The 22,175-nt window shown below is 28.8% G+C and overlaps 1 protein-coding gene and 1 pseudogene across 1 annotated transcript; both read left to right on the top strand.

Moving 5' to 3' along the window:
- Window positions 1-2,392: 2,392 nt before the first annotated feature.
- LOC111312187 (uncharacterized) lies at window positions 2,393-6,754 on the top strand. The gene is made up of 3 exons (XM_022912225.2): window positions 2,393-2,823; window positions 3,952-4,032; window positions 5,959-6,754. Exons 1-3 carry the CDS (start codon window positions 2,665-2,667, stop codon window positions 6,364-6,366), a joined length of 648 nt encoding a protein of 215 aa, XP_022767960.1. The 5' UTR covers window positions 2,393-2,664; the 3' UTR covers window positions 6,367-6,754.
- Window positions 6,755-19,653: 12,899 nt separating this feature from the next.
- Window positions 19,654-21,739, top strand: LOC149520502 (zinc finger BED domain-containing protein RICESLEEPER 2-like; annotated as a pseudogene).
- The last annotated feature ends 436 nt before the right edge of the window (window positions 21,740-22,175 follow it).

Below are 22,175 nucleotides of genomic sequence, written 5' to 3'. Positions count from 1 at the left end.
AAACTATATAATATATAATATAATACTACAAATAAGAGAAAAATTAATAAAATAATATTCTATTTTATATACAATCCTTGGAGAGACTTGGTTCGTTTAGATATAGATCAAGATACCTACCAGCATGCATGTATTTATGTCATGCACAGATTATTTAAGAAAATTTAATAGTTAAATTTAAACGTCATAATGCATATAATTGCACGAAGTAATGAATCGGCTACATCATCAATGAGCTATTAATTTATTACTATTAAAATCGATTTGAAATTTTAAATTTCTGACTTCAAATCTTACTTATACTCAAAAGATAAAAACATAAAATAAATCGGATACATCAAATATTGAATAATAATATTATTAAGGTGTTTCTAAATTTTTGATCTAATGATTAAAGACGTTTAACGAGACATCAAATATTTGATTTTGAATTAAAATTTTTTTATTTTTTTTGTATTATAATTTTATCCTCTTGATATAATCAAAAAGTATTACTAAGGTAGGTCTTATATAAAAGGGGCATCCCATGAGGTCGAATGTAACACGGAAAATTTCGAAAAAAAAAATTATAGAACTATTAGCAATAATAAGTGATTAAAATAAAATCATACACTATACTATTATATAACTATCGTACGATGATTGCGACATAATTCAATTGATGCTAACTAAATTTCATTTTCAAACAAGATTCCTCTAGCTACATTTTTGGTTACGTGAATTTTTTTTTTGTTTTTTTTCACCATATATTTGTTATAAAAATTTAATTAATAATTTCTGATAATTTATGTAATGAGATCAGACCTGAGATCTTTCATCCGTCTGATTGGAAAGATCTAAAGATAACAAAACTTAAACAGACCTTATATTTTGGCTAATAGCTCAAATTGGGGTTGGCAACTGGCAAAGGTAATGGGTAATATATAAACGACTAGTAGTCGACCTCCTTAAATAAAGTTAAGAGTATCTTATAAATGGATTTGGATAGGAAATTAGTAGTAATTTTAAGCTATTCATTTTTTGAATTTGATTGTCAATAATGCATTTTTAATATTAATTTTTTTCTTTATCTAATTTTTTTAGTGTATACATTACCTATAATTAATAAATTATTTATTAAATTTTATAAATTGTTTAAATTTAATAATTTAAAATTGATCAATAAAACACATAAAATAATTAATTATTATTTTACAAATGGATTTAATAGGATAATACATACGAATCTATTTAAAAAAAAAACTAATTAAAAAAGTGATATGTATCAATCTCTTAACTAGAGATATAAACAAACATAATTTTTGATAAATTATTTTTTAACATATTTATTTTTTATTTGTTTATATTTGTTTATTAAATTTAATAAACGATTTTAAATAGTATTTTTACATCTGTTTGTTAAATGAACCAAATATAAATAGAGATCTATTTAGTTTGTTCATATTTATAAATAAGTTCATTTAAAATTCGTTTAACACTCGTCTATTTATTGTTCATTTATTATTCCTTTATAATACTAACAAAGTTATATTTTTATCCTTTATTTTATTTATATTTAAAGATTTTTTTATAATTATTTGGACTTATTTGTTTAATTATAATTTATTTATTGTTCATAAATATGTTATTTATATATGTTTATACACATATTCGTTTAATGTTCATGAAAGAATTCATTTAATTTAATCGAATCGAATACAAATAGAACGTGAATATTTTACTATTTAAACAGAGCAATTTTTTCACCAAATATGAAATGACCTCGAACACCTCTAAAAGTAAACAACAAACTACTTATATACATTTATTTATTCATATTTGATTCATTTTACTCTTTACTTTACTTAAAGAATTTAAATAGAGTAAAATATACCATCAATTACTTAATGTTTTTAAACTGATTATTTAATTATTAAAATTTTTAATTTAATTACTAAAATTTGAATAAATATTTTTTTATCACATCATTTATCAAGTGCCACCTATAAACAGATATGGCATTACCACATTAATATATTGTTATATGTTAACAATTGGGTGACAAAAAAATACTCAAACTTTAATAATTAAATTAAAAATTTTAATAGTTTAATTTAATAGTATGAACATAATTAAATGACTAATGATATAATTTATTTATTAAAAAATTACAGTGATAACATATTAGATACTATCTGTTTTATTTTTATTATTCGATCAAACTAAAATAGATTACATTTTATTAGGTACCAAATACCAATAACACTTTGTACCAAAAAATAGAAGTGTTGGAGTTTTAATAGGTATAATAATACTAATCAGACTCTATAAAATAGTGTAAATTTTGTAATTTATAATTAGGTTTGGATTACCTCAAAATTATTTATAGAGTCGCTTACCGGCTGTCATGCATATTTTGAAAGCTGGACCTGAAACCAATAATTTACGCGGTATCAGTTGGCCCAACCGCACTGCCGAGAAGTGACCGTCAACTCAAACCTCATACTGCAACCTTCCTCTTTAATACAAAAAGTACAAAAAACGAAGCAACCTTTCTCTCTACTTCCTCTTCAAAAACCAGAAAGTAAAAATTTAAAGAAAAAAAAAAGATAAAATTCTCTCTTTTCGTCGATCGCCAATAGCAACTTAAAACTTTGTGGATCGCAGGAGAGAGAACCGGGAGATATGGGGAAGAAAAGGAAGTCGATAGCGACGAGCCTTGATGAGGTGGATCGGACTTTGTACGCCTCCTTTTGCAGCGCCGCTAACACCTTGTCTCAGCTTTATACTCAGGCTATGAATCAGCAGAAACTCTCATTCCAAGCTGGCAAACGCCATAGCCTTGTACTCTCTCTCTCTCTCTCTCTCTCTCTCTCCATATGCAATTTTACCTTTATGTATTGTTATATCTGTTCTTGCATCTGGGTTTTGCGTTTTATTACGTATCTGTCTTTGAGTAACTCAAAGTTATGATTTTGATCAATCAAGCCTATTTTTTTATATTTTAATTGTGGTAAAAATATATTTTTGATGCGAATATGATTTGGGATTTACTGGTTTTGGATTAAATTGATTAGCTCATTGTATGCTTGTGTTTCTGGATATATTGCATTGTGCGTCTGTCTTTTAACTTCAAGATTGTGTGGTGCATTTTTATTTTTTTGAGAAACCTAAATGATAATTATAATTAAAAAAAATTGGTGTTGCTGATGTGTTGTACATTGGGCAAAGAGTGGAACTGATTGCTAGAGGATGTTTAAACGCGTGGTGAGTTTGAGTTGAGCTCATCTTTGGTGGGAACTGATACATTTTAAAAAGGTTTTCAATACTCACTTATTGCAGTGCCTCAGTTGTGAAAATGCAGGAGCGTGCAAATTGGAATACTGGATGTTTTCTTTCTTGTTTTAGGATAAGATTACAGTCTAAACTTCCTTAGGCCTCTTAAAAGTAAAGCTAATGAAACCATTAATATTTCTTCAAATATATTCCTTTTAAAGATTGAAACTTGTTAGCCACTGAGTCATGCAAACAGCTTGTTTAGAACCCTTTCTTGGGTTTTTTATCTTAACTCATTTTAGTGTTAATGAAATGTGGCTGAAAATTAGAGGGGTGTATCGGTAGCTTGACAGTTGTTTATAAATCATTGGTAAAGTCAAGCTGCTCGGATGTGCTCAGACATGCTTTGCAATTATTATATTCAACTTGGAAGTTTATCTTCTAAAGAGGACTTTGGATGTCTTATAAATTCTGCTTGTTTCCTTTGTTAAGAACAAAGGTCTATGCTTAGTTCACACAACATTGAGCGTAAAATCTATGGAATTATAACTTTTCAGGTGTTAAATTATTTATTTGTCTCAATTTGGCTTCCAGTTCTAGCATTTATTTGTGAACTTGCTCATCTAGTTCTCTGTGAAGTACTTCTAGTTGCAAGTTAGAAGTTCTGCTAATATGGTCATGTCAATTTGTTTTCAGGAAAAACTTTATCAGTGGATTTGGAGACAACAAGAGGGAGGATCAAGAGTAACAACAATGGATATCCTCAGTTACCTTCAGGTTTGTTTTTCTTCTTTGACTATTTTATCATCTGCCATTATCTCTTTGAATGTGTTTGTGCTGGAGTTCTGTTTTGGATACCTTAGTATATGGAGGGTGCATAAAGATAAGCTTTATGCCAAAGTTCAAGTAGGCTTCCTATTAAGGTTGCATGACATATCCTTTTCCTAGGTTTTTTTTTTTTTTCTTTTTAATTGAATGACTTATAGCTCTTCCTTTCTTCTGTGTATTACATTCCTTATAGTATTTACCATGTGCAAACCTGTATCTGTTAAAGCCTTATCTGGTTATTATTCTATCTTAAGCTATCAGAAGATAAACAATAACATTTGAATCTATTCATGCATGTTTCCTTTTTGTTTCTAAATGATTTTACAACTAGTTTTGACCAATAGGAGACATAAAGGAGAGTTGGAAATAAACTTTATGCATTGTGCAGTTTAGACATTTAAATTGTTTGGAAGTGATGAGATGCCATTTATGATGAGAATTGTAACAAGAAGAGGTTGTTTCCTTTTTGGTTTTTGTTTTATTTGAAGGACAATTATAAGCAAGGAAGGAAAAAAGTCATCTAGAATTACCAGTCTAGAATCTTGTTGTTCCCATTATTGAGAAGAGATGATTTAATCTAGTTGCATATAAGTTAGTCAATGCCTAGAGTATTCCAGTCTTCCTTGTTGCAATAGGGGTTTGTAGTAACATGGGGCAGTATAATTGTGTGAAAACCTTGGATCAAAATTTTCATGTTTTTATAACTAAGGATCTGGGTTTTAAATTTACTTTATTAATTTGTGAATATTTCTGAACATGACTAAAATAAAACAAAAGATCATTGTTCCTCCATTTTAAGCTTAGGTTGATTTTCTGACTCTTTGCTGTTTGGTGAATTCATTATTTTCTCTGATGGTGGCTCTAAACACTTCAATATGAAATCATTATACCTCTTTATATTAGCATTATGACTGAATCCAGTCATTGAAATGTTTATTAGCGAGAGGTCTGAACAGGTTTTATGTCACCAAGAACTGCCAAAACCCTTAACTGCCCAGCACTTCTCTTAGAGTGACCTTACTTATAGGATATGTTACAAGCAGCATACAGATTTTAGTTTTTTTCTTTGGATGATGGTGTGGCTGGTTAAATTTCTCCTTTTACACTAAAAGAACACTTGAAGATAAATGACTCATGAAGTAAGACAGAGCTGCCATTACAGCAGCAAAAAACTGAATATAAACATGCAGAGGCAGCCTCCTTTCAATCTGTTTTATTCTCCCTCTTTTTAACAGCAGCATATACACTATGGTACTTAAAATGTAGGGCATCTAAGTTGTACAAGTGTCTAAAATCAATTACTATACAAATAACATAAGGCAAATAAAACTTTAACAAGACAATGTTCACTGCTGTGAACAGTAACTTTGATATAATTACTGCAAATTATTAACAGATAGTTTATTCATATGTCATATGTTAGAAACCTACCAATTCCTTTAGCAGTAAGTATGTCTCTTATTGCAAATCTGTTTTGTTTATTTCTCATATTTTTGCTTTGGAAAGACTTATAAAAGGGGTTATTATACTGTTCTTCGGTAGTTGAGTCTCCACACTAATCAGCTGGATGCTAACTATTGAACAAATTGAATGACATCATGACCATAATGGTGAAAAGTATTATTTGCTCTTGGTATTAGAAAATTGTCAGTTTTATGATATTCTAGTTTTGGCCTCTAAAGATGCGTGCAAGCACTAGATTGTTTATAGCAAAGAGGGCAAGGATAGGTTCTCCCTTCTGAAATGTAGGAATCTTCTTGTGATTCTTTGGGCATGCCTTGCACTTGTGTGTTATCTGATCCTTTCCATTTGTGATAACTGATAATTATCTTTATTTTATTCTGAAAATCTGAACATTATGTGATCTTCTTTCAGAATGAACTAGACTACTGTGGTGAGGAGCCATCAATGTCACCTAGAACACCAAGCCAACAGCAGCATTTCCAGCCTATGATGCAGTTCATGAATACCAGTTTCATGGTCTCTTCAGGTTCATCTGGCCAAACTGCTGGGCAGGGAACTCGCCCTGCCCATTGTGATCAGCAGTCCAAGAATTTAGTTTTCTCAAATGCTTTATCAAGTCCTGTTCGTCAGAGTCTTCAGCATTATCACATTGCTCAGGAAGGCTACTGTCCTAATGGTGGTCTTCCTCCAGGAAATGGAGCCAGGAATAATGAAACTAGCTTTCTCCAGCATCAGACTGGGGATTCTAATCCTCTCGAATCCAATGATTCCTCAATGGACATGCATGCAGATAGTCCATCTCATGAATCTACTTACTGAGAATGCAAAGGTAGCTCCCTTTTGAATGCCCAACGATTAAAAGATCCAGAAGGGATGTTGTGATTGCATCACCATTTTATTTGTGTCTTTACTGAAGTAAAGAAAGCACAACATAAAGATGGTTACTTAATACAAAAATAAACACATGGCACAAGTGACTTGTTGAAGGCGTTTGAGGAAGAATAGTCTAAGTGTGTTGTGTTTGCCTAGAGCAGAATTGTATGAATTTATCAGTTTGTGTTTTGGCTCTATTTGCTTGGGGATCTTAAATTTCATATGTAAAGCATTTTGTTCAATCAATACTGCAACTTCTAAAAAAAATCAAACGGCTTGTTAAATTTCTCTCAAATTCTACCTTTTAAAAAAATTTCTTTATGATTGCTTATTATAGGATTTGTTCATTTTGTCTCTGTAATGTCTTGGTTCTGAATATTTGCTCTATACTGCATCTATATAGATTCTGGTTATTGAAACTGCTTGTGCTCCGTGGTGTTATGTGCAAAACTAATTGGATTGTCTAGCATTCTCGTTAGTTCTTTCCTTTTAAAATAATATATTTTTTTTTGCCCGAGGAGATTGAGTATAAGATCCCATCATTGATAGCAGTTATTGATTACAGTTCTTGAGAGTGACAGATTTAACATAAACAAGGTACAAGGAGTACATATTGAATGCTACTTGTTAGCCTTATTTCAGGTCCGAGAATATGATTGGTGTTCTTCCTTATAAAGAATGTGGCCCTTTGGACCCATCCGTAACTCCTGTGGAGCTCGGTTGTCATCCATTTTTGTGCCAACTGATCAACTGAAATTAAAAGGAATGGATTTTCGGTGCGATGCAACCTTCTTCCTTTTTTTTTTTTTGTCCTTTAAGTTAAGTCCTTATAATTTAATTTTTCTTATTCATTTTTTATTTTAATTTTTAAAAAAATTATTATTATATAATAAATAAATCAATAAATAAATTTTAATTATTTATTTTCAAAATTATTATTTAACATAAAAATATCTTTTTAATTTTTAATTATTTAATAATTTTATAAATATTAAATAATTTAAAATTTTTATTACATAATTTTTAATCTAATATCTTTAATAGTAATTTTTTCTTCTTATGTTAATTCAACTCACCGTCATTGGTGTTTTTATCATTGATTTTACTTTCATTGTTACGGTAACCAATACCACTTCTATTGTTATTTTCAATCTTACTGTTCATACAATTAGATTTTATATCAACAATTCTTAGACTTTTTGACAAAGGAATTTGTTGCATTTGCTTGTAAGCCTATGAGTATGTTTAACAATTCGTGTATTTGTTTCACGTAAAATATTGTCAATTTATATATTCATATTGTGTTTTATATGAAAGTTATGTTTTATAATTCATATTGATATAGAAAATACAAAATATACTTTTTAGTATTTGTTAAAATTATAAATGATTTTTATTAAATTTTTAACTTGTGTCACATTCGTATATTTTTATATTATTTTTGTATTATATAATTGTATCATTTTTTAAATCTACATACAAACTTAGCTTAAAAATGACAAACCAATTCATACCCGATAGGTTCCGACCTATTCTAGTCCAAATAGGATTTTTTTATTAGTTTTTTAAAAAAGATTGTGTCGAAAGCTGGTCCGATATTTTTAAAAAATTTAGTTTTGGTTGGAAACAAGTTTTAGGTACTTTGCTCTTATTCATCCTTATATATATATATATATATATATGAAATTATATATTTCATTATATATTTAATTTTATATTTATATATATGAATATATATTAATGAAATTATTATTTAATATTTTATTTTAAAATATAAATTTAATAAAAATATTATATTTTAATATAATTAAAATATAATTTATATTGAAAAATAATATTTTAAAATATTATATTACATTAAAATTATTAAGTTAATTTAGGATTGAATATAAATAAAACATGAATTATATATATATATGATCAAAATTAAATATAAACAAATTATTTGATATCAAATCAGATCAAAATCAAATAAAATATTTTAAGAATAAAGACGAGAAAAAGTTTGACCATTACCTTCTCTAACCAAGCTTCTTTTGCCCAATCCCCCATATGCAGGTCATTTAATAAAATTCAACCTTCTAAAAAGTGTACAAAGATGAAAAAAAAAGAAAGGTACCATAACTTTTTTAACTAAACTCATAGTTGAACCAACAAAGTTATCTTTTATATATTTATGTAAATGTTTGGGAAGCACCTACTTAAGGGTTATTTTAATTAATGGTTGAAAATAGGAGGTTGATCAGTGATAAATATGCGTTCTATACTTTAACTGGTTCAAGACTTTAAGGTTACTGAATTTGAGATACAAGATATGATGTTGAAGGCATAGATGATTATCGGCTTAATGTTTTATGTGTTTCATCATTACTGCATTATACCAAATAAATGATAATTAGATCATCTTGTATAATAAAAACCAAGATAGTTTTTTTTTTGTATTTTTATTTTTTATTTGAAGTGATAGAAATTAATCTCTAAATTAAGAATATGATACTTTAAATTAAGAATATGATACTTTATTAATAAATTGCACTATTATCTAAAAAAAAATATTCTAAAAAGGTTTTTAGTTGACACATATTCAAAATATTTGGCTTCATTTTATTGGTTTGGTCTTCATTTATCTTTTTTTTTTTTTTTCATTTTACTTTGAAAAATGTTATCGTTTTTTTTAGTTAAAAAACAAAATCAAAGTACTGAATTTTAGATGCTATAATAATGTATAAGTTTATAAACCGATCGCTAAATATAATTTTAGGAATTGTTACTATTTTTTTTATTTAGGTACAATTAGTCACCTAATTGAATCTGTTCCTTTTTAAAAAGATATTACAAGCTTGACTCGAGTTTCTTAAAAAAAAAAAGATTCTAGTTTATGAAACCAGAACTAAGTTTATGAATATGATTAACGTATGAGAAATGTTATAACATCCTTTAACACCTATCCGAAGGATAATATTAATGGATTTTGTGTTATCCAAAGCCTTAAAATTACTCTAATAGTTTGTAGCAAATTAAAAAAATTTGTTCATCTTAGGATATTAATAGAGACTAGTGTCTCACTCTGAAGAGGTTTTGTCATTGGATTCAAAAAGATTTTTACAAAGCTTCGAGCTTGTTGAAATCCATGATGTTAAAAAATTTTCTTAAATTACTCTAATATTTTGGCAGAAATTCAAAAATATTCTCTAACCTAGAAATGTATATAGAAACTGCAATTGCAACTTTCTAATTGTCACAATGTATGGGTTCGGGAACCTGATCACTGGACATGGAAAAAAAGCAAGTAAAAAGTATTTTCAATAAAATCAAAACTAATAAGTCATTACCAATCTTTTTTAAGATGTGGTTTACAAAATCAGAGTTAGGCTAATAGTCATTACGTGTGAAAAATAATTAGCACCCCCACAGTGTCTGTTGTAAACAATACTAATTGATTGCATTTTATTCTTAAATTTTGGTAAAGATGGTCGTATTATAATGTTTAAAAATTAATTTCTTTCTTTATCTTGTTTATTCCAAAAATTAAATCTGTCTTTTTTTTAGTTTTTTTTAAAGGAAATTTATTTTAAAACAGAAGCAATTTATTTTTGGGTTAAAAGGAAAAACCTTAAGTATCGAGATATTTCTTCCATTCTCCTATATTTAGGTAAAGCTCCAAAAATATCTCTATTTTAGAAGTTATCAAATTGCTTTGTGAAGCGGAGATAATATCTCGCATAAATGATAATTCTTGAAAGTCCCCCTATATTTAAGCTAGATCTCAAAAGTTATTTTTACTTGTAATATTACCTTATTTTAAAATAGTTTTCTTGAAAAGACCTCATTTATAAAACATATGCATAGTATGTATGAACACAACAATATATAATATATGCATAATAATTAAACATGAAAGATGAAATGCAAATGTATGACAATTCAAGAATACATGTAACAATAAAGTAAAATAAGATGCAAATGCATGAATGGGATCAAGTGTTGATTTTAGGGTTTGGAAATTGGTTTGGTTTTTCGGGTTTAAAATAGGTTTAATTTTAGGTTTAAGGTTGAATTAGCGTTTGGGTTATGATTTAGGGTTTAGTTTAAGGTATGGGGTTGAGTTTGGTTTAGGGTTTAAGATTAAGTTTAGGGTTTAGGTTTTTGTTTGGGGTTTAGGATTAGGTTTAAGGTTTAGGATTTAGGTTTAGGGTTTAGGGTTTAAAGTTTTGTTTTTGGGTTTAAAGTCTAGGTTTAGGGCTTTGGTTTAAGGTTTAAGTTTTAAGGTTTGAAGTTTGGTTTAGGGTTTAAACTTTAGGGTTAGGGCTTAGGTTTGGGGTTTAATTTAGAGTTTAAGGTTTGTATAGTGGTTTGGTGTTTACATGGAGATTTAGGGTTTGCATGGTGAATGTGTATAACAACATAACAAAAAAACCATTAATAAAAATGTAACTTTTGATGTATGAAATATGGATCAATATGAAAACCAAGACTTAGGTATATTTAAAAAATACCACAAACTAAAAATGCATTTAACAATATAGTAAAAATGGATTAACCATCAAGGGTTCTAAAGCTAGGGAGGTTCAACCAGACCATTTTTCATGACACATTATTTTGGCCAAACAAAAAGAAAATGTCTTCACCATTTTTGTTCTAAATCAAACACATGCAAACAAAGTAAAATCTAGCAAAAAGTTCATTAACCTTACATTTTTATTTATTGAAAAATTCATCAAATATATAAAAAATGTAGGGAAATGATTATGAACACAAGTAACTAAATATGAAATGATAAACATTTGGCCATAAACACAAGCTTGGGAGTTTCGACCAAGCAATGGGGGATGCTTGGCTGAATGCTTGCCAAGGCATTTCCACAATTATGCAATCCTTTATTTAGCTAGAACATGCATCAAGCACTTAGCAAACTCACTTATGATGGCATTTTAATACTAAAGGATTTTCATCAAATATGTAGTAAACTACATAAGGAAAAAATCATAGAAACATAATTGCTATCCAAACACATCATGCAAACTATTAAAACAATTAACAATCATGCAAATAGCATATTGCATAACATTTAAATCATCCAATACATTATTCAAAGAAACAAAAATATAAAAAAAAAAAAACCACAAAAGGTTTAGCCATGGATGAATGAAAACTTGGCCGAACCTTCTTTAAGCTTTAATAATGGTGGATTGTTACTTTTGCTTGATCTCTTTTATTTCAAACCCAAACTATTGATTAATTGATTGAATTTTTGGATCATACTTGGAGTTATGGAGACAAACAACAATGAAGGGAGTTTTTCTAATATGAAAAGTATGGAAATGAATATGAAAATGTATGAAAAATATAGTAGAAATTATACCTTCCAAGAGCTTCCCCAAAGTTTTCTTTTTTTTCTTCATTTTCTTTTTCTTTTCACACCACTTCCTTGGCTGCCTCCTTCTTTGATTCATAGTCCTAAATAATGAATATAAAGGCCATGCAAATGCATAAAAACCTTTGATCAAACTTTCATCTAATTACTCACCTTATTCTTTTGGTTTATTTTTCAAGCAATCACTTTTCACTTTTCACCTTTGGATCTAGTTCATGATAAATTTAGCATAAAATGAGGCTTTAGGTGTAGCTAGAATAGTGTGAAAAGATTATATTGCCCTTTCTAAAATTTTGACCTTTTTGAGCAATTTTCTTGGAAATCCATGACCCTTTCTTCATTTTTGTGATTTCAATGCACCAAAAATCATAAAGTAATATGAAAACATAATCTAAAAGTTTTCATGAAAAATCGACCTCAGAAAGATCAAATTATGAAAATATCTTTAAAGGATATTTTGGTAATTTCACACCTTTAGAGATGTGATCAAGGTTTTAATGCATTAAAAATCATAAAATAATTTCAAAACATGATCTAGAGTGTTTCAAGAAAAATCAACCATAGGAAAATCAAATTATAAAAATACCCCTAAATGGCATTTTAGTATTTTTACACTTTTCGAGGTATGATTAAGGTCTTTAATACATCAAAAGTCATAAAATGATATCAAATCATGATTGAAAGTTTTTTTTTGAAAAATTGAACATGAGAAGGCCAAATTACGAAAATACTCCTAAAAGGCATTTTAGTAATTTCACACATTTTAAGGTAGAATAAGATTTTTAATACCCCAAAAATCATCAAATAATCTTCAAACATGATTTGAAAGTTTTCACAAAAAATTAACTTTGAAAATGTCAAATTATGAAAATACCTGTGAAGGGCATTTCAATAATTTTATCTTTCCCGATGTGTGATTAGAGATTTTTTAGTGCATTAAAATTACCAATTTCAATCCTAAGCCTTATTGATCCTATTTAGTTGTGAATTTTGAAGGTCGATTTGAGTTTGATATGATTTTATTGATTTTGATCAAATTTGACTTTATTTGATCAGGTTTAACCTTAAGGCATTTAGGTCAATTTAATCATATATTCAATTTTAAAAACTTGTCAAAATTCAAAGAATGTTGGATTTGAATTATGTTGGATTTTAAATGTTTCTCAATTGTTTAGATTCTGCTCGAACAAAATTAGGTGTCTACACTAGTAATTTCATCATTAGAAGATTCAAAATTTTAAGAAAAATTGATATTTAGACATTTTCCTAATCATTCAAAAATTGATCTTAAAGAAAAATTAATATTTTAACTTTTTCTTTTATTTTTTTCAAATTTATTTTTTTTTATTTTTGGATCTATTTCAAATTTTAACTGCTTTTAAATCAAAAGAAAATTTTAAAGAGAACATTTTTAATCCAAAAATAAAAAAAAAATTCATATAAAGATGTAAAAATTTATCAAGGAATTAAAATAAAAAGGAAATTAAAAAGTTACCAAAATTACTCTTAATCAATTGCTCAATCACCACAATCAACGGTTTGGTCCAACGATTTGAAATTGCCTTGGTTAAATGACTTAACAATGATTCGGCTTGATTAAAATCCATCAAAGTAAAGATAGCCCATGGCTCGATCCAAGAATGGAAAAGCAGATCGGTTTGTGTGAATTGGAATGAGATCTAACCCGTTAAAACGATATAGGTTGCTTTCTCACTTGAGCTTGTACTTTAGAATGAATAAAATTCAATGATTTTTAATCTTAAAAAAACCCCAACCAATGCAACTATAAAAAATTGATAAGATGTCAGCCATAATACCATCTTGTGAAAATAAATGCATGTCAATTTCAAAATTTTAGCTGTGCACCATTAGAATTAAAAAACTAATTAAATATTAAAGAAATAGTCAATACGCATGCATTTCTAGTGGAGCTCAAGACCAATACTTTAAATTACTCTTTCTACTACAACCTCCCTATGTTCTAGTTAATTGCATAAAAACTTTCTCCTTCTCGTAGCAATCATGTCCTAAACCTTTGTGGTGCATGGGTAAAGATTATGAAAGGATTGGCGTTTGGATTCCATTATAAAACAGAAGCAACTACTGGTAAATGGTTGATGACACGGATGTTAATCAAGGTAATGGAGCGATTGACACCAGAGCTCTTCATGTTGGTGTGAAATTCTTTTTTAAAGGGTAAAGGTTTGAACAAAAGTGACCTAGTGGCACTAGAATGGCCACAATGGAACTGACTAGCTTCCCTACCTCTCATGTGCTATAATGATGGGTTTATATATAGATGGAATGCTTATGGTGATTGGGTTTTAGGTTAACCAAGAATTTAAAATCTACATTTGAAAAAATTTTATCTTATTGATCTGAAGTTTAAATTTAAAAAGAAAGGGGTTTGATTTTTTTATTTCAAAACTTTATAATCTAAGAACTTTTATTCCATCATGCCTCTTTTTTCAAACTTTGATTTTTTATCATATCTATCTTTTATTTTATTATTTTTATTTTCAATAAATAAATCAATCAATAAAAATAAAAAAAAACTTGAGCCATGAACCAATTCCAGTTACAATATTATTGTCCTAAATGACATGACCTAATATCAAGTTGCAGCCTAAAATTTAAAATGGCCAAATTAAAATCCAATTAAAAATTAAAATTTTATTGACAAACTTAAATTGAATTAAAAATATTATAGACACTTAATTTTGACCAGACACATTCTAATATGTTGTGATGCTGCTAAGATTGAGACTCAATTCATAGCCAAGTATTTTTTAGGCTTTACGAGTTTTCAAAATTGAATTTTAAACTAAAATTATCAAAATGCCTTATGGTCAAACTTGGTCAAACTTGGTCAAACTCAAGTCAACCCTTAGAATTCACGATTGAATAGGACTATTAAGATGCATTTGGTGTGCAAGGTTATAATCAGATAGGATAAAATGATATTATGAATAAGATTAGATTAAATAATTTTATTATATCTTATAATTGATGTGTACAATGATTAGAATTAGGATATGATACTTTATTTATTGGTCAAAATTATCTTTATTCAAAGTTTATATAATTTAAATTATTAATGAAAAATTTAGGGGTATAATAAAACATGTAAATTCAATCTATGAATTAAAAATAATCATTTCTACTTTATAATGATTGAATCATCTTATACAAAGAAGATGATTAATCCTTTCAGCAATTATATCCATTTCTTTAGATACAAACCAAATATAATATAGAATGATTATCATCTTATCCTCTCCATTATCTTATGCATTAAACATGACCTTAAGGTTTAAGATTAATAAAATTATGATTTGGACTTTCCAAAATATTGTTGGACCTTAAAAAGGGTTAAATTACAAAAATGCTTTTACAGATATTTTCATCACTTGGCCATTTAGGGTATTTTTTGTCAAAAATCTCAAATCATGTTTAAATATTATTTCATAAATTTTGGTGTATTGAAAATCTCGATTGCACCTCTAAAAAAGTAAAATTACCAAAATACCTTTAAGGGTATTTTTATAATTTATCTTTTTTGGGGTCAAGTTTTTATGAAAAGCTTCAAATCATAATTAAATAATATTTTATGAATTTTGATCCATTAAAATCTTGAAAATAAATATTAGATCATAGGATTTTGAAAAAATATCATGAAAAAGGCTTGAAAATTCTAATAAAGGTAAAATTATCTTTTCTTAGTAGGATAGCCGCATTTGAGGCCAAGATGGATTCTGTATCTTTTTAGTGCTATTAATCTTAAAAGATTAAATCCAATGGTCTACATTATGAGCTTGGCCACCAAGCTTGATAAGAAAAAGACAAATGATCTTGCACTCTTAGATGGAATCCAATCAAGGGCTATTAGAGAAGGATTTTGTTTGGCATTAAATCAGAATTGAGGCAGTGGTTGGTGAGAAAGCAGAGGGAAAAAAAAAAAGAAAAAACCAAAAAAGAGAGGAGAAAAAAAAGGTGAAAAAAGGGAGTTTTAAAAAATGTAGTTTTTTTTTTTATGATCTTGTTCATCTTTTTCTTTGATGCTTTCATGTATAAGGTTTTAAAACCTTTGTTTCCTTCTTTATTTTGATGATTTCATGTTAAAATTGAAAACTTTTGAAAGCATAGAGTAGGATTTCCTTAAAGGTTTTTTTAAGCTTATAAATGTGCCTTTTAGATGTAGTTTCATTTATTTTCTTTTTGGTTGTTCATAAAAGCTTCAAGCTCCATTTTTCATTAGTGTTTGTTGGTTTAAAAGATGAAAATAAGAGGTCTAAGGTAGAAAAAGATAGGTTGGCAGTATACAAAAAAAAAAAAGAGAAAGATAAAAAATATAAGAAAACAAAAAAATAAGGTTTGAAAGAGAAGGAAAAAATTTTTCTTAGAAAGCCTAATAAAAAGGCTATGCATGGGGGTTTAGGACTCTTTTTATTCTTGTTATCTAGCTTTAAATGAAGAAAAATGCGTATAAAGAGAGTTACTCTATAAAAAGAAAAAATGTTTTTGTGAAAAAGCTAAGATAGCCTTTTTTTTATTATCTTGTTCATTTTTTCTTTGATGCTTTCATTTATAAGGTTTTAAAACATTTTTTTCCTTCTTTATTTTGATGATTTCGTGTTAAAATTGAAAACTTTTGAAAGCATAGAGTAGGATTTTCCTTAGAGGTTTTTTTAAGCTTATAAATGTGCCTTTTAAATGTAGTTTCATTTATTTTCTTTTTGGTTGTTCATAGAAGCTTCAAGCTCCATTTTTCATTAGTGTTTGTTAGTTTAAAAGATGAAAACAAGAGGTCTAAGGTAGAAAAAAAGGGGGTTGGCAGCATACAAAAAAAAAAGGGGGAAAGATAAAAAATATAAAAAAACAAAAAAATAAGGTTTGAAAGAGAAGGAAAATTTTTTTCCTAGAAAGCCTAATAAAAGGGCTATTCATGGGGGGTTTAGGACTCTTTTTATTCTTGCTATCTAGCTTTAAATGATGGAAAATGCGTATAAAAGGAGTTAATCTTTAAAAAGAAAAAATCTTTTCGTGAAAAAGCTAAGATAGCCTTTTTTTTTTAAAAGATATTTCTGAAAGTAAATTATTTTTATAAATAAATAAATTATTAATCCTACCAACATATTGAAAAATAATTCTTGACCGAAAATCCTACCAATATATTGGAAGATATTTTTGAGAATAAATAGTTTTTAAAAGTAAAGGTTTTTTTTTTTTACAATAAAAAGATTAAATGAATCCAATAAGGGACTCTCTTCAAAATAAAACACTAGTTTCCGTAAATACTAATGATGTAAGAAATTATTTTAAATTGTTGCCAAACTATTGAAGTAATTTTAAGATTAATTTTTAATAATTAAATTATTTGGTAAAATTATAAAGAGACTTCACGGCTTGGATAATTTAAAATTAAACTAGTATTATCTTTTAGATGGACGTGATGAGAGTACTATAACTTTTTCTCACGTGTAATCATATTTCTAAACCTAAAATCAAATTTTATAGATTAAAATCTATCTTTTAAAGGTACCCGAATCAAGTTTGAAATATTTCTTTAAAGTGTAACAGATTTAGTTAAGTAACTAATCGTACTTGTAATTTTTAAACATTAACTTCAAAGATATAGTCACTGATTTAAGAGTCAATCCATCGGTATCACTTGACTTAAAACATTAATTCAATCAAACATTATATATATAGCATAAATAGTATAGATATAAATAGATAATAAATTGTATTTCATTTTCATATACAAATAGTAATTAATGATTATCAAACAATGGAAAGCTATTACATTTAATTGTTAGTTAAAATAGATGGTTAAAATTAAATTGCAAAAGAATTGAAGGTGAAATAGTGAAATTGTTGAAACAAACCATGTCTAAAAAAAAAAAAAAAAACCTATACAAACTAGATTGAAATCACGCATTCACAACTAGGAGTGTAAATGATACATTAGTACTCGCAAGCTACTCGGATTCGACTCAATTAAAATTCGAATTCGATTCGATAATTGTCAAGTCGAGCTCGAGCTCGAGTAGCTCGACTTATCGAACGAGTCGAATTCAAGCATATTAATACTTGGCTCGAATAGCTCCCGACCCTAATCGAGCTTTTCTATTATATATTTATTTTTATTATTTTATTTATAAAATTACTTTTTTACCCTTAGCTAAAAAAACCCTAAAATTTTATTTTCTTTCTTTCCCTCTTCTCCTTCAGTCTTTCTCCCCGTCTCTCTCACTCACCAAAAAACCCTTGCGGCACCTTTTCTTCCCAAATCCCACTCCATTGTCTTCCAAGCTTACTTAGACCAAAACCAACTTAAATCCAAGACAAATCCAAGACAAATCAGAGTTGGAACAAGCTGCTGCGTGCTGCCCTTCTACACAGTAAGTGCTTTTCTGCATGTTGCCATTCTTGTGTTTGATTTATCCTATAGTTATAGTTTTACAGAGTTATCTTGTGCTGCCTTTTTGTTTATCAAAACATTCTGTTAGAGCTTTTCCAAATATTTTCATGAAAATTTGGGATTTCACATCTGAGATTCCCACTAGGGCAGGGCTATGAGAGAGAAGAGACCTTCTCGACGTTGATAGGACCAGAACCGATGGGTTCATCAGGCACCACTCATCATATTGAATGCTATCTATAAAAAAAGCATTTTCTCATCTTTGTAAAAGGTAAGCTTGTTCCACCCTTTCGAAAGTCCTTTCTCCTCTCTCTAAAAGGTAAGCTCGTTCAACCCATTTGACGTTTGCAGTAGCTTGAATAGAACCCGATCTTGAATAGAACCCGATCCCTTAATGTAGCCCTTTCTCCTCTCTCTAAAAGGTAAGCTCGTTCCACCCATTCGATGTTTGCAGTAGCTTGAACAGAACCCGATCTTGAACAGAACCTGATCCTTCAATGTAGCCCTTTCTCCTCTCTCTAAAAGGTAAGCTCGTTCCACCCCTTCGATGAATTCTTTCACAGTAGCTTGAACAGAACCCAATCCTTTAACGTGAACGAGAGAAAAACAAACCCCATTACTCGATCAGGGAATCTAAGCCACTGCTCTATTCCCGACTCTAAATCCATAAAGGACTTTAAGGGGGAACTGCTCTCTCTATCTCAGCTGCTTTCCCTACTACAGGCAATTGATAAAAGTAAGGGGATTTTTTTTCTTAATCTTAAAAAAAATGGGATATTTTTCCATGACATACTTTTTGAGGGCCATTTTTTTATTAAATGTTTTTATGTTAAGCTTCCAATTCATGCTAAAAGGTGGTTTAAATAAGAATGCCTTAATTAAATACCCTTATGAATGCCTAAATTAAATAACTTTATGAATATTGTGGGGATGCAGATCGAGAACAACAAAGAAAAAGGGCAAGGTGTTATAGCTATTTGTTAGTATTGATCTTCTCAATTCTGATTTGTTTGTCAAACACTATCATATTATACTTTTATTTTTGTTGCAAACTTGTGAAAAGAAGTATGTTCTTTGTGAAGTTGCATTTAAATACTGAATTTTGTAAACCAAAAGTCTCTGTATTATTAGCAAGAAAGTAATTGAATTTGGGCCACTTCAAGACTTGTACAATATGCTTTATCAGTAGAAAAACTTTTGGATGGTTCATATTATTTAAAAAAAAAAAAAGTCATTGGCTCTATTGCTTTTAGTCATAATCATAATTTGAACTTTCATATAGTTCATCACTAATTTATTGGGGACTGTTTAATGTGAATACTTTTCTTCTTTATGCATATTAGATTTGTTAGAATATAAACTGACACTTATTTCTAATGAGATTGAGTTAATGTTATATAAATACTAAATAGGCATGTATAATTGTAAAAATTAATAAGAAATATTCATTTTAAGAAATTGATTTTAGAAATTGAAATTATTATCAAAGTAGGTAATCTTAAATTTATTAAAATTCCTACAATATTAGTATATTTTCCCAAAGAATAAAATTTTATACTCTTCCAATAATTTGTTCTCGCAACTTGTTTAGCATGTTTCTGGCAATAGAATTTATCGCACATGTTTCTATCAACTTGTTTGCATTATTGTTTGATCCCAAAATTAAATTATTGTTTTGATTTGTCTTTTTTTTTTTTTGCTATAGGGAACTAAACATGTCATCAACCACACCGGATATCTTTTCTATACCAGTTCAGCCGACAATAAATTTTTTTACTAGTCGAATTATGTCAGATGATGGTAATGATTCAATGAATGAAGCTTTAGATGCCACTAATGATAACACAGATAAAACACCAATCATTGATGCCAATGATAGAGAATGTGATAATGTTGACCCTGAAGAGTGTGAAGAAAGTAATGACAAAAAGAGGCAAAAGACATTTACTGTTTGGTTAGTGTTCAAAGAAGTCACTCTTTCTGATGGTTCCAAAAAAGGAGAGTGTGTCTATTGCAAGAAGAAGCTAGCAATAAATACAAGTAAAAGTACAACTCAATTTAAATGGCATTTGATAACTTGTGTTAAGAGAAAAATTTTTCAGAATCAACAACAAATGATCAACTTTCAGCCAGTAAACACATGTGGTGATGTACAGATACTACCTGCTCTCACAGATGGCAAGTTTGATATGGTAAAGATGAGAGAAGCAGCTGCACATTGGATACTTATGCACGAGCATCCTTTTTCGATTATAGAAGAGGAATGTTTTAACATGATGCAAAAACGTGGGATGCCTGAATGGGAAAAGGTATCACGCAATACTATTAAAAAAGATTGCATGCAAGTTTATGAAATAGAAAAGAAGAAATTAAAGGCATTGTTGAAGACTGTCAGTAAGATTAGTTTGACAACAGATTTGTGGAAATCAAGTAATCAAAAGATTGAGTACATGGTTCTTACAACACATTTTGTAGATTCTAATTGGAGATTGCAAAAGAGTGTTATTAGCTTTGTTCACATACCTCCTCCTCGTCATGGTGTTGAGATTGCTGATTGTATTTTTAAGTGTCTAAAGGAATGAAGAATTGAAAACAAGGTGTTTACACTTTTTATGGACAATGCTTCAAGCAATGATGTGACGATTAGAATTTTTAAAGACACTTTTTCAAGAAATAGGATGTTGCTTTATGGAGGAAAATTATTTCATGTTCGGTGTTGTGCACATATATTAAATCTCATGGTTCAAGATGGCCTTTTTTGAGATTAAGAATGTGATTGGTATGTTTATGAAAGTGTCAATTTTATTAATCAAAATGAGGTAAGACTTAACTCATTTTTTGACATAGTACAGCAGTTACAGTTACCTGATAGGAAACTCATTCTCGATTGTAAAACACGTTAGAATTTGACATTCGAGATGTTGTCGATTGTAATCAAATTCAAATAAGTGTTTCCGAGACTCAAAGAGCGAGAATCTTATTATGAATGTTGTCCAAGTCATGAAGATTGGGAAAAAGTGGAGAAAGTTTATGAGATTTTAGAAGTTTTTAATTCAGCCACTAAAATCATCTCTGGAAGTGATTATCCAACTTCAAACCTGTTTTTGAATGAAGTTTATCGTGTGAAAGTGTTGTTGGATAAAAGGATGAATGATGAAAATGAATTTATTCAAGCAATGGTTCGTAAGATGAAGAGTAAATTTGATAAGTATTGGGGACAATGTAATTTGTTGATGTCTATAGTAGCAATCTTGGATCCAAGGTGCAAAATGAGGGTGATTGAGTTTTGCTTTCCTCGAATGTACCCTGATAGAGAAGCAAGAGAAAATATTGTTAAAGTTCGAGATGCTCTTTATGGGATTTATGATGAATATGCTCGTGAGTATCAATTTGGCAATGAGCATAGTGCTGAAACTCAAGTGCATGATAATGGTATTAGTGGTATGAATATAGAAGCTTCTTCTTCTGGTTGGTTTGAATTTGCAACTTATGTAAAATTAGTTGAAACTGTTCACCCATAACAATCTGATTTAGATGTCTACCTAGCTGAGGGCTGTTTTATCTGTGAAGGAGATCCACTAAGTTTCATGCTTTGAAATGGTGGAAAGCGAGCATTTTGAAGTATCGTATTTTATCCAAGATGGCTCGGGATATACTTGCTATTCCTATCACTACAGTAGCTTCAGAAGCTACCTTTAGTGCAAGAGGTAGAGTTATTGATACTTATCGTGCTTCTTTATCTCCTGGCACAGTGCAAGCATTACTTTGTGGAAGAGATTGGTGTCGGAATCTTCATGGAGTGAAGAAGAAGAACAAAGTGAGTTTTTTTTTTATTATTTTGTTATTAAGTGACTATCATTGCTTTAATCTAATTTTTAACTATTATTTTCCTTTACTTTATCTATGTAGAAAGAGAAGAAATCAATTGAGATTGCACTCAAAATCCCCTAAAGTGAG

Source organism: Durio zibethinus, chromosome 1, assembly GCF_047325235.1.
Source record: "Durio zibethinus cultivar Kanyao isolate XHJ-2024 chromosome 1, ASM4732523v1, whole genome shotgun sequence".
Lineage (NCBI taxonomy): Eukaryota > Viridiplantae > Streptophyta > Magnoliopsida > Malvales > Malvaceae > Durio > Durio zibethinus.
Note: the sequence above shows the minus strand (reverse complement) of the source record. Positions and strands in the feature narration are given on the sequence as shown.